Source organism: Balaenoptera musculus, chromosome 9 (assembly GCF_009873245.2).
Source record: "Balaenoptera musculus isolate JJ_BM4_2016_0621 chromosome 9, mBalMus1.pri.v3, whole genome shotgun sequence".
Classification (NCBI taxonomy): Eukaryota; Metazoa; Chordata; class Mammalia; order Artiodactyla; family Balaenopteridae; genus Balaenoptera; species Balaenoptera musculus.
Genome location: NC_045793.1, coordinates 105,947,081 through 105,961,000, shown reverse-complemented (window position 1 = coordinate 105,961,000; position 13,920 = coordinate 105,947,081). Strand labels below are relative to the sequence as shown.

Genomic DNA, 13,920 nt, shown 5'->3' with positions numbered 1-13,920 from the left:
TTGCACAGAAGGACAAAGAACATGGGTTGACAGGAGGCCTGCTGGTGCTTGAGCTGGTATCTGAGGGCTGTTCGGCTTGGGTGGTGCTCCGACCTGGTGCCTGGAACCAGAGCAGCATGTGGAATCCAATCAGGGCCTGGGCAGGCCGACCTCCCACCAGGGCCCCAGACGCCGGCGCCGGCTGCCCCATCTGCTACCATGGGGTGTGGGGTGGATCCCAGCCACACGAGTGGGCTGGGGCAGGCAGAGCAGGGCCGGGAGCTGAGGCCGGGGAGGGACACACACACACTCGTGACCCCGACTCTAAGCCTCAGCTCTGATTTTTGAGAAGTAAACAAATCCCCACATAGTTGAAGCAGGATTTCCCAATGTGTAGTGATAGTAAAACCCACAGTTCAATTTTTGATCACGTTGCAGACCTTTCAGAAATTAGCAGTCTCGGCTGCTTGTGTGGTTTGAGCATGGCTCTGTGGTGGGAGAGGGCCATGTTTCAGGCCCAGAGCAGGAAGGAGGGTTTAGTTGGCAGGCCTGCCCAGGAAGCGGGCAGGAGGGGCTCCTCGGGGCCTGTGATGATGCCTTTCTGATTTGAAGTTGCACCTTTGTTGTTCTCCTGAAGCCCTGTCCTGGGGACAGGACAGAAGGGCCCTTCTCGCCTTTCAAATTCCAAACCGAAATGGGGCTTTTTCCTGCTTCCTGCAGAACAGGGAGGGGGTGGGAAGGGCCTTGGACTCGAGCCGGAGCCCTGTCTCTGATGAAGGGTCTGCCCACAGCCTTCCAGAACAGGAAGGGCCGTGCCCCTTTCTTGAGGACAGACCTCAGTCATCCCCGGCCCTCTTGCTCCTTCCTGACTATCCAGCCCTCCAGATGGGACTGTCCTCACCTCACCCGGGGCAGGGGCTGCCTCCCCACCGTCTGACCCAGCGGGCGAGTGCCCTCCAGACTGTGTGTCCCACCCTGGAGGGGGTAGTGAGGAGTTTTACAGTGTTCCAGAAGCAGGGCGTGGTCAGCTCGTGGACATTCTTCTGATTGGCTGCTGGTGAGGTCATCAGGAGTCGGCATCATCAACCTCCTGGTTCCAGCTGGTCTGGGGTCTCTGTGTTGGTGGGCAGCTTGCAGCTAACTTCTCCCACCCGGTGGGGATGTCAGTATCTGCAAAACAGCTCAAAGGACACGGCTCAGAATATTGTCTATAAGCCTTGAGGAGGAACTAAAATAAAGGTCCTTGACTTTGTTTAACGGCTAAAGTATTATTTTGTCTTGCTTGACTGTTTTCCTTTCTTGCTGCATTTTCTCACTTCTCTGATTAAATTTACTCTTTGGCTAAAGTTTTTCTACAGACAAAAGACAGGCTGAGGACATGGGTGAGGGTCTATTCTGGGAAGGACCCATAGGGTCCTGCTCGGTTACATCCTGTGCAACTCAGGGTCTCTGCTTTTAAAATTCCGAATCCTTTTCTTATCCTGCTTGCTGAGTAAACCCACCCTGGACACAAGGATGCTACAAGCTGAAAAGAGAACTGGTAGGAGACAAGGACAGGAGGAGAGCGGGGGCAGAGAGGTGCTTGTTAGGGTAGCGAGAGAACCTTCTCGTGCCAGCACTGCTTCTCAAAAACGTGCCTTTACATTGTTGTAAGATTGATTTTAACTCTTAAGGCTATAATGCAGACCAGGTCAAGATTTTGTCCCGGGCCACTCTAAAGTTTTTTTTTCAGTGTTTTCTTTCTTTTGTTACTTTCTAAGCGTGAACACACACACACACACACACACACACACACCCCTAAGTCGTGACTCCCAGCCAGACAGTGGTCTAGTGCCTTTAAGTACAAATTGAGCGTTTGCTTCATGCAGTAACCAGGCCGCTTGGTGGAGATTGCAGTTGGGGTTTTTGCACGGTATAGACCAAGGGGGCATCTGAGAGTGCTGTTTGTGTAGTGCTGGTCGTGGCACTCGTGTTGTACGCAAAAGTCGAGTGGGGCCTCCCTGCCCAGAAAACTGTTTGGCACCCCCCGTCCCACCCTCACTGTCCTTTAAAGCACGTATTTCCACATCACAGCTTCCGATTGCTGGGTCCACATGTGCTGTTTCTGCTTTGTCATGGGTCAACCCAGATGAAAAAATCACTCTGTGGGTGGTTTCCAGGAAAAAAGAAATCATCGCCATCACGACCTGCCTGAGTTACTACAGGAGGATTTGTTGGCAGTGTCTAGCATTGCCAGGAATGGCCATTATGCTTGATTGGAGCCATCCAGAAAGGTAGACTTGGGGCCAGTGGCTGGAAGGTGCAGAGAGGCCAGTTGGAGCCTGGAGATGAAGGCCATGGTGACACTGGGTGATGACCCCTGAGAGGCCTTGGACTCGAGCTGGAGCCCTGTCTCTGATGAAAGGTCTGCCCACAGCCTGTGGCCTGATGCCTCTGGGTCTCAGTTTCCTCACCAGAAACTAGGGCGATCATGTTAGTAGGGGTGTTTAGTATTGCCATGAGACTGACATGAGATCACGTTGGGACGGCTCCCGGCCGGGTCCCCGGCCCTGAGAAGCCCCCCGTTTCTCCTTCCCTTACCCCGCCCTTCCTGCCCTGTTCTGCTGTCTTCTCACAGCAGAGATGCTGGTGGTGGGCCGGGCTGTCTGGGTGGGTGGCCCTGGGCAGAGCTGTGGGAAAGGGGTTCACCTGCAGGATGCCTGGGTGGGCAAGAATTCAGTATGACGTGTTATTTAATTTTTTAAGAAACAAAACCCTTTCTTCAACAGAAAGCTTATAAAGAAGCTCACTGTGTGGGTTGATAAAAATACAGAGGCTCAGGTGTGGAGCTGGGAGGGAGTGAGCGTCCCAGGCCCCATCGGTGTGCCCCCCCTTCCCCCCGGGGGAGCCTGCTCTGCCCCAGCCCCGTCCTCACGCTCTGGGACCCCGGGGCTGGTGAGTGTGTGACTTTCAGGGCCGAGGATGGAGACACCGCCCTGACCGTGGCCTGTGTTGCAGGTGTCGCCGTGCGAGCGGTGCCGCTGCGAGGCCAGCGGGGAAGTGCTGTGCGCGGTGTCCGCGTGTCCACAGACCGAGTGCGTGGACCCCGTGTACGAGCCCGACCAGTGCTGCCCAATCTGCAAAAACGGTAGGTGGACGCGCGTCCGGCCCGCGATCACGCAGGGGTCCCTGCGCGCTTCCCGCCGATGAAGCACGGGATGCAGTGCGAGAGGCACTGCAGGGTGCGTGTGAGTTTCAGTATTTGCATCCACGCCCTTGCATGCGGGTTCCTGCCCTCTGGGCCCCGGGGACCCGCGGGAGCTGGGCTCCAGGAAGCCCTGCTCTCTCTTATCGGTGTCAGCACAGTGTTTTACACACGTTTAGTTCTTTGGGGGAAAATTCAATTTCCGCTCTTGAAGAGAGTCGCTTATTTTAATTTAACTTTGTTTGTTCTTGCAAAGCAGTTTCTCTCTTTCCGAGACAAATCAAACATGCCTGTTGGACTCATTTACTTTTCATTACTAAGTGGATTAAATGTGAAACATCGTTGAATATTTTTCATAAGCAACTTCGGCAGGAAGAGAACCCCCTCTTACTCCCAGTGAGAGGCTGGGGGAGATCAAAAGCCTTGTCTGCTTTATGAAAGAAAATGGCAGGATGGCTTTGGTTCGCAAGGGAGGGTGTTTCCTCATCCTAAAGGATCAGTACTTTGTACCTGGGATGCTGCGTGCATCTGGGCATCACTTTAAGAGGGTGTTGAGAAGAGTGGGTTCCCAGGGAGGATGGAATGAAGACCTGCGGCTCAGGATGGTGGTTGGATGAAGCAGTTAAGCACAGCTTAGAAGAGAGCAGACTCTGGACATAAGACCACATCTTCAAGTACATGAGGGTCCTGCCTTGGGAGAGGGTTGGGCCGTCTCTGTGTGGCCCCAAGGCCACGGTGCTAGGATGAAGCCAGGGCAGAATGTCTCAAAAAGATGAAGGCAACTCCATGGCCTGAGCGTTTCAGAGACGGGAGGGGCTCACCTGTGAGGTTACCAGCTCGTCATCTGTGGGGTTGCTGGACATCAGGCCGTGTGGTGTGGGCTTTGTCAGTGGCTGATGGTTACACGGGGCCGCTATTAGTGTCTGTGGCAATTCTGAGATTCTGCAGTCATGCCCACTGTGTGGGCTGTGAGGTTCCACGGATGCCTTTCACCAAGTGCACACAGATACCCAGATTTCACCACGGGAAATTTTAAAAGTCTTGAAAGGAATCAATAGAAGAGGACGTGAAGCTTCTGTGGAAGCAGGACGGTGGCAGCATCTCCACCGGCGGTGTGGAGTGAAGTAAGTGTGGGGAGGGGGCGCTGGTGCCTGGGGTCGGTGAGGAGACCACAAGGACTGAGGTCCAGGCTGCAGCACGCTGCACGCGGCGGCATGACTGAGCCTTCCCGAGTCAATGATACTCAGTGAATGGCTTGAATATAAGTGGCTCAAATAGTTGGCATCTTAAGTATGCAAGATACTGTGTCGCTCTTGTCAGTTATGACAAAACAACAACAACAAAGTTTTGGCCTTAGACAATCAGGGAATCCTCATTTCGATGTTTACAAAAGACGGAAAGACATGATTTCCATCCTTGAGGATTTTTTCAATCCCCGAAACTTTAGAAAAGTTTCAAACCTACAGAAAAGTTGATAAATAGCACAAAGAACAGAGGTATACCCTTCGCTGTATTTACCTATTATTCACATTTTGCCGTTTTATTTGTTTTATCTCTTTTGAGCTCTGTCTCTGTCCCCATCTCTCCCTATCTCTGTATATAACCCAACACTGTCAATACATTTGCTTATTTGTTCTTTTTCATGATACACACAGGATACCTTCTATTTATACCACAACCAGCATGAAACCTACTGGTTAAAGTTCAAGATTTTTTTGCAGTTCTTTTTGCCCTTAAGATATATCCCACTTAGGGTATAGAGTTAGAGAACTTAGAAATTATTTGAATTAATTCTTTATCATGTGTAGATATGTTAAAATTTTATAAAGATTTAAAGTGACTTATTTCTGTTTGATTCAGTTTTTAACATTAAGATATAATGTTATTGTTTGAATAATCAAACAATGTTCAAAAGTAAAACCTGTATAAATATGGTATAGTCAGAGATTCACAGAATGTTTTAATGTTGCACTGATGGTCTGGGGAGAGAGATGGTTGTTGCCCTGATAGCAAACTTCTAAATGTTCTGCCATTGCCTTTACACTTTGAGAGACAGCATAGAATGAAATAAGGCAGGATTGGGGGTATTGTATTAAAGATTCTTAGAAGGAGGATAAATATGGTTTTTTAAAACTAGATTAAGAAAGATTACAGGATACAAAAGGATTTGTATTCAAAGGTTTGATCCAATTATATCGAAACAGCAACAACTTTTTATTTTCAGGAATACACCCAGAAATAAATTTAAATGTCTAATCATGTAAGTACTCTTAAGTTTTGTTATAACGTATTCACTAGATATAATCTGTCTTTCATCTGTCTCTAGCTGTAGGGTATTCTGACCTTGACAGGGCAAATGGTGTTCGGAATTCTTACTGAAAAATTTGCTTGAAAAATAAGAACAGTTTCTATCAGAAATGAATGTCCTGTAATAATTGGTTGAGATTAGTGAATAATTGACATTAGTTCATCATCCTACTGCTGTGCACAAAAATCAATGTTTTCAATAAGAAAAAGTTATGCATCTGATAGATCACAGATTACAGGACATCAAAAGTGACGCCTTGTAAAATTAAATGCTTGGATAGACTTAGCTTGGATGGAAAGGAAAATCACGATTCAGTTGCAAGCTGCCAAAGTCACTTGCATCAAAGGAACAAAAGTTTGAAATCAAGAATGCCTGGAATATAAATAAATGATCACAAATCACATACAACTTAAAATAGTCACTTTGTTGATTTGTATAGATCAATCTCCCAAGGATTTTCTTTTCTTCAGGACTGGTTTTCGGATTTTTCCTACTGATACAAACAGTGAGTGTTCTATTGACTTTCAGGATTTCAGGTTTTCTATGGTGCTGGTGTACCTCAGATGAGCCTCACGTTCACAGCACACATTCCCTTCAAGCCGGAGATCAGAAGACTTCCATCCTGCATGTGTGCACCTTACCTTACTTTAAACATTCAAAGGAAGGAAACTGACAAATGTAAGACATTGATGTTGAAATACGAGGGCCTTGTTGAGATTAGCGCTGATTCTCCAATGTGGAATACTATACCCGAGGGGGAATATGAACACCAAAAGCACAAAAGCACTGAGTATAGAGATTGTATATCTCCCTGAAGTATTCAGTACTACTTGATGGTAGTTATTTAGAACTTTATTTCCACCAGAAAATGAATATGGCTATTTTTGGGGGAAAATGAAAAATTTTATGAAATTTTTAAGATAAATATGGAGACTTCAAATTATTAGAAGCACTTTCATGGAAAACATGTGAGAAGCACTAAGAATTAGACATGGTTGTTTTTGTTTTTCTCTTGTATATTTCAGACAGTAGGATAAGATCATAATTAAACCACAGGTAGTGAGTTGGACAGCACTTAATGATGTGTGTGTGTGTGATTCATATCAAGATCCTTCTCACAAGGAAAAGCCTACTCCCATTGTATGGATTCAACATTACATTTTTACAAAATTTTTACCAAAGAGATAATACCAATCTTGTGGAAACACTTGATCATTATTTAAGATGACATGATCTTGTCCATAAAAAAAATAAAGGAAGCTACAAATATCAGAATTAATACTTGATTATACCAAGTTTGTTTTACAAAATCAATTTGTAAAAATCAGCTGTATGTCTAGATACCAGCAACAAACAAATATAAATGAATTAAAAACTACTCTTTCAAATAACATCATACATACCAAATAATTAGAAGTAAATCTAACAAAATTGGACGATTGCCACCCTTAAAAATCTTAAAGCTTTATTGAGAGAAATTAAAGAAATCCTCAGTAAATGGAAGGATAGACAATATTCATGATTGGAAAACTCACTAATGTAAAGATGTCAGCAGCCTCAAATTATTCTATTAAATAAATAAAATCTATGTATTCAGCATAATTCCAGTAAAAAAAAAATACAATGACTTTTTTTGTGCAAATTACCAAATTGATTTTAAAATCCACATGGAAAGACAAGTTAAAAACTGGCCAGTGAAATACAGAAGAAGAACAACAAAGCTGTAAAATGTATACTGTAAAAGTGATTAACACACTGTGGTACTGTCTCAAAGATCAAAAGACTTGATAAGAAGATGAACAACCCAATAAAAAATGGACAGAGGATTTGAACAGACAATTCAGCGAAGAAGGTACACAAATGGTAAATAAGCACATAAAAATATGCTCAACCTCCTTGGTCCTTAGGGAAATAAAAATTAAAGGCACAGTGAGATACCAGTACACCCCCTCTAGAATGGTTCTAGTCAAAAAGATAGACAACATCAGGTGTTGGCACAGATGTGGAGAAACTGGAACCCTCAAGCATTGCTGGTGGGAATGGTCCATGTGCTTTGGAAAGCAGTTTGGCATTTTCTTAAAAAGTGAAACAAAAAATTTTATCTGTCCTAGCAATTCCATCCTGGAATTCAATCCCAGGAAACTGAACACATGTCTATGCAAAGGTGTGTAGGTAAATATTCATAGCAGTATTATCCTTCATAGCCAAAAAAAAATAGAAATAACCCAAATGTCCATCAGCTGGTGAATGGATAAACAACGTGATTATATCCACGCAATAGAGATCCACCAATAAAAAGAGATCAGCAAATGATAAATATATGCTACAAAATTCATGAACCTCAAAAACATCCTAAATGAAAGAAGCTAGTTGCAAAGACCACATATTGTATGATTCTACTTATTTGGAATGTCTAGAGAAGGCAAATTTACACAAGGAGAAAGCCCCTCAGTAGTGGCCTAGAGCTAGGATCAGAGAGGGGAATTAATCACAGATGGGCAGGAGGGAATTTACTGAGGTGAGAGAATGTTTATTAACTGGGTTGACTACTAAGATCACTCAATTGTACACTTAGAAGGGGTGAGTTTTATGGTGTTTAAAATATACCTCGATAAAGCTGCTAAAAATATGGGTAGTCTCTTTAAAAGATAGACAAGTGAAATTTTTGTAATTTCCTTTGATTGACTTCTAAGGCCAGCCTTGATTACACATCTTTTCATCTTCCCTGAGAGAGTGCCTTTTCAAACCCTGTACTGGTGCCTTTGATAACTCTGAAATCTTTTCATTAAGCCTGTAGAAGCTGAGGCCCTTCTAAGTATATACCGTTATGTACCTTGAAGAGCTAGGATGCCATAGAGGGTTGCGGACACACAAAGCCATAGAGGCCCATGGGGTTTTCTAGACTTCCTGTGCTCTGGAGCCTCGTGTATGACACAGACGTGCAGCCCACACAGACCCCTCTTCTGTATTCTTCCCTCGCGGTGTGGACACGCCTCTGCCCCCTTCAGTGCTGCACTCCCCCGTGTCATTCTAGACTCTCCCTCACGATGACCTAACTTCGCAGGACACGGGGCTGCAGATTCAGGGAGACTGGAGGTCGCTGGGTACATCCAGATCTCATGCAGGTATCGTGCTCTTCTGGGATCCCAGAGCCCAGGAGGCAGGGTTCACCCAGCTCAACTCTGGTAAGCATCACCTCCAGGACTTGTTATAACACAGATTCACTGACGCACTCCCTCCCCTGAGTTCCTGATCCAGTTGGTCTGGCCTGGAGCCTGAGAATGTGCATTTTTAATATGTGCCTCCCTTGGTGTTTCTGGTGCTGCTGGTCTTGGGACCACCCTTGGAGAACCACTGCTTTGAGGTGCTCATTTTCTCACTTTTTTTTAAAATTTTTCCTCCCAGTCAAGTTTAATAAGAGAAGCACACAGTGGGGCTGTGCAGCTTTAGGCATGAATGAGATCTTTTTGAGATTTTGATGCCTTTTTGTTGTTTTTCTAGAGATTTTAGAGTTTATAGAAATATGTAGTATGTAATATTTTAAAAATTGAAATCTCAGGGCAGAGAGAAAATGACTGTTGAATGGCAAGTGAGAAAAGGTTAGTACAGACACATGCTCCCATCACCCTGTGTTTCATAACAACTCATTGTTAAAGACGGTCTGCAGAGTTGACAATAAGTTTTCTAGCAGCCGAAGCAGAAAAGAGAAACTTAATAAATATTATCTACACAGAGAAACACCCCAGAGGAAATGACTTCCTAATAAGCAATTTTCCTAAAAAATAATACCTAAATAAAGTTTTTTTCTCATTCCAATTTACAGTCTCTGGAGGTGTAGAATTGTTTATTATTGGCCTTATTTTTTATGTTAAAAAAAAACTAAAATGAAGAGAATTTAAATCTGATCACAGTGATTTTGTAACTTGCTGATATAAGCCATATGGTATATTTTTTCCTGCTTCAGTGTGCTTTTTTTTTTTTTTTCAATTTTATTGAAGTACAGTTGATTTACAATGTTGTGTTAATTTCTTCCGTACACCAAAGTAACTCAGTTTTATATATATATTCTTTTTTATATTCTTTTCCATTATTGTTTGTTACAGGATATTGAATATAGTTCCCTGTGCTGTACAGTAGGACCTTGTTGTTTATCCATCCTGTATATACTAGATTACATCTGCTAATCCAAAGCTCTCACTCCTTCCCTCTCCCTCCCCCCTCCCCCTTGGCAACCACATGTCTGTTCTTTATGTCTCTGAGTCTGTTTTTGTTTCATAGATATGTTGATTTGTATCGTAGTTTAGATTCCACATGTAAGTGATACCATATGCTATGTCTTTCTCTTTCTGATTTACTTCACTTAGTGTAATAATCTCTAGGTCCATCCATGTTGATGCAAATGGCATTCTAAATAGATTTTTTTTAATGTAAAAGCTTTATTCACCTTCTTGTTAGCGTTTCCCAATGTAGACCAAGAACTTAACTCCAAAGTACTAGCGGATTTCTTATCCGTGTGTTTACTTACATTTTGGTTTAGTGGGAGTAATGATTCAGATCGTATTCCATGAATCCTCCCAGAGCCCAGTGAGCGTCGATACTTATGCTTTAGAGAAGCACTTGCATGCCCCATGGTGTTCCTCCTCCTTCGTGAACTAAGATCAGCTCTGGGTTTGCTGAGGTCCACGCCAGGCTTAGATGCTGGGTGTCCTGAGTGCAGACAGCTCTCAGCTCTGCTCACTTCTGACAAGTTAGACACGGAGAAGGGTTGGGTCGGGGCTGATCTCTTGATTTCAGGAACTTAATTTGTTTTCATCTCCTCTGGAGATCTTTGAATTAGCAACTCCTCTTTGCAAATTTGTGAATAGCTTAAAATGACACTTTTGTTTGCAAACATTGCGGCAAAACCTTAATTTTTATGAGAAATAAATCAAGTTAGACACAGACTGCCCTGAACTCGTTGCTACCCAATTATCACAATGAAGTGCTTTCATGAGTTAGGTGCTCCCATGAACCTAGGCAGAAAGTGTATGACCGTGGATTTATTTGCATGTTTCCTAGAGTCTGGGTGCATTTGGCCGTGGATTTTAGACCAATCTGGGGCTCAGGTCACAGACCAGCCTCCAGGAGCCTTGGCCACTTCCAGTTTACATCGTGCCCTTTGAACTTGCTGAGGACCCGCCTGGAGTCCCTTCCCAGTCTCCCCCTTTTTATAAAGACTGTCACTCAAATGTCCTCACCTGGAAAACCTTCTCTGTCCTGTTTCCTACAGGAGGTTAATTCCCCTGTGGGTCCTTCTCACAACTCAGAACCCGAATCACATGTCTTCTGATGTAATTAAGCATGTTCTTTTGTTAAACTTTTGGCTCTTTTGTTGAACGCTGTGTTCTTTATTTAGATTTTTATAGAGGAGTCTGTGTGTATGTGTGTGGGTGTGTGCTTATATATTGCTTTTATAAAAGTTAGAGGCACTTATTATATATTTTACATCAAATACAAAGATGAGTCAGGTTCTGGTTCCTGCCCTTATGAGCTCACCATCTAGAGGGGAAGTGGTCTGTAAATAACCTGTCTGCTGCTTTCGTTGGATGATGAGGAAAGTGGTGAGGGAAGCAGAGGAAAAAAACTGAGTAATACTGCAGTAAAACATCACCATGTGTGTGGCCTCTATTTGCTTTTGAATTATTTCATTAGGATAACGTCATGGGAGTGAGATGATTAGGTCAAAGGCTTGGAACATTTTTATCATCCTGATACATATTGCCATGTTGTTTTACAGGAGGTCATACACAGTGTAAAATCTCTGGTTCTATGATAAAATTGCTAACCTTTCATTAATTTAATTTATAGAAAATTGTGCCCATTGTTTGAATATTAAGCCTGAAAACTCTACAGTATTTCGATGCTATTTTTCCTACAATGTGTTCTACTTCTCTACCTTCTTAACAAAATAACTTTAAAGAGAATTTTCATGGTTCTTGATTACTGAAAATCACTGATGTGAAAACCAGTTATTGGACTGCCCCATTATACAATGAGTGCTTCAGAGTAAGAATTTGATCAAGTAACCTGATTTCTCCGTATCCTTTCTGGAAAATGGACATATTAAATGTAGCTACATCTGTGGATGTTTTGTGACAATTAAGTAACATGATGGATTTAGAAGAGTTTCATTCATTCAGTCAGCAGATGTTGATTGATCCTCTGCTGTATGCCAGGAGATAAGATGGCAATGGGAAAGAGCATGGGAGGGGAAGGGGTGATTTCCCCAGGGGGGAGGAGGCTGTGAAGGGGCCAGGGAGGATTGTGGCCCCAGGGGTGGCTGGGCGGTGGAGAGGTGAAGGTCTCCCTGTTTGTGGGCTGGGATAGCCCTGTAGGCCTGGAGGTGGAAGCAGAGCTGGGGCCTGCCAGGCAGGAGCACAAGGATGGAACAGACTAGCTCTTGAATGATCGTTATGCCTTGTTAGGGGGTCAGATTTAATCTCGAGGCTACGAGGCACCAGAGAAGGGTCTTTAGGATGTAAGAGGCACACTTGTATTTGAACGGAAGAAGTTCTTCTGGTGGTGGGGCCCAGAGCCCGCAGATGGGCACATTGTAGACTCTCTTGGAGGAAAGACCGCGGCTTGCAGATGCTCTTTGTCCAGGCTGTGGAGCTGTCAAGTTAGACTAAATTCCTTGAAGAAGCAGCTTGGAAAACCCCGGCTTTGGAGCTAGACAGACGTGACTCTCCAGCTGAACCCATGTGCCCTGCATGGACTTGCTTATCCCCTTCAGTTTCTTCAACTGCAAATGGGCTGATGGTCCCTGGGCACCTGGCAGGCTTATTGTGAGGATTAAATGCAAGGCGCCTGCTGCCCAGTCACTTCTCAGGACCTTCTTCTCTCTCCCCACTTGGCCTCCTCGGGGCCCCACTTAAAGGTGTGCTTCTTATAAAGTAGATAACGAACAAGGACCTACTGTATAGCACAGGGAACTATACTCAATATTTCATAATAACCTATAAGGGAAAAGAATGAAAAAAGTAGATGTGTATGTATGTATAACTGAGTCACTTTGCTGTACACCGGAAACTAACACAACATTGTAAGTCAACTATACTTCAATTTAAAAAATGTTTTTTAAATATTTACCAACAAAAAAGTTGTGCTTCTTAAAAATACCCTGGGAATTCCCTGGCAGTCCAGTGGTTAAGACTCTGTGTTCTCATTGCCGAGAGCCTGGGTTCAATGTCTGATCGGGAAACTAAGATCCCACAAGCCGTGTGGTGTGGCAAAAAAAAAAGAAAAAGAAAAAAGAAAAAATACTACTCATCACCAGATTTTCTTTCATGGAAGCCCTAAATCTGTACCACAAATGCTGTGGCAGCTGGCCCAGCCTCAGCCAGGAGGGAGGATCGTGGCTGCAGAAGAGGTCACATTTCCAGCTGTATTTCACAAGCAAGGCCCTTTGTCCTCTAGAAGATTATCCATTCATACTCCTTTGGCATCATTCATCTGTTAAAAGCCACTTGGTCATTAATCCAGTGGTCTCAGATACCTTCAGCCTGTGTCCTCAGCAAAAGGGAAAATCAATTTTCACAAGATACAGTAAAGCCATTCATCCAAGGCAGGCAGATACCTGCACCCCATCCACAGCTTGATCAATGGTGCCATTACCAGAGGTAACTTGAATTGCATCCAGAACCCTTCCATGGGATGCATTCTGGTAGAAATGAGCTGTCAGTGGCTGACAGCATGAGACAAATGGCCCTGTGGACAGCTCGCCCAATCTCCAGGAGAACAAGGCGATGAATATTCTCAGCCAGGACTTCCAGTGGGTGCGTCCACGGGATATAAAATACCCTCTTTGTTGATCAGAAGACGCATTCTGCTCTTAACACTAACAGCAAAACCCAAACCTCTTATTTGTCTTTCAGGAAGATAAGCTCCAGGTATAAAAGAGCCCATTACCCCAGGAGGTCCCCTTAAACCACCGGTTCTGAAAATTGCATCTCATCTTTTCTCAAACAAATGCCTTCGCTTAAGAGTAGTTACAATTTGGTAATCCTGACAGCTGTGAACTGAATTTATCTTTAATCACACATTCCCTGAGTGTCTATGGAAAGCACGTCAGCCATCACTGAGTAAAGCATTATTATAGGAGAGAAAAACATCACCACTCTTTACTTAGGGAGCGCTCACATTAGATAATAAGAATGATAGGCCTCTGAATAGAGTGTCTGTATTTTAACCTGTGTTATAACCTGACTCTCATAACCCTGGATAAAAATGCAGTTGTTTGGGCAACCTTTGGTCACCTGAGGCGGTGAGGTCACAGTGGGTACCAAGGTACACTTTAAACTTCACCTCCTGAGAGCACCAGATGCTGGTACATCTGAATCCAGGTCACCTCTGAAGAGACAGGCTAAAAATGGGTGGATTTTGAAATAAGGCAGACTTTTCTGACCATTAG

At 44.0% G+C, this 13,920-nt stretch overlaps 1 protein-coding gene across 1 annotated transcript in view; it reads left to right on the top strand.

Annotated features, from left to right (window-relative positions):
* Positions 1-13,920, top strand: part of VWC2 (von Willebrand factor C domain containing 2) — a 112,600-nt gene that overhangs the window by 21,976 nt on the left and 76,704 nt on the right. The window contains exon 3 of the mRNA XM_036864506.1: positions 2,977-3,106. Coding sequence (XP_036720401.1) covers positions 2,977-3,106 — 130 coding nt within the window. The remainder of the gene's footprint in view (positions 1-2,976; positions 3,107-13,920) is intronic.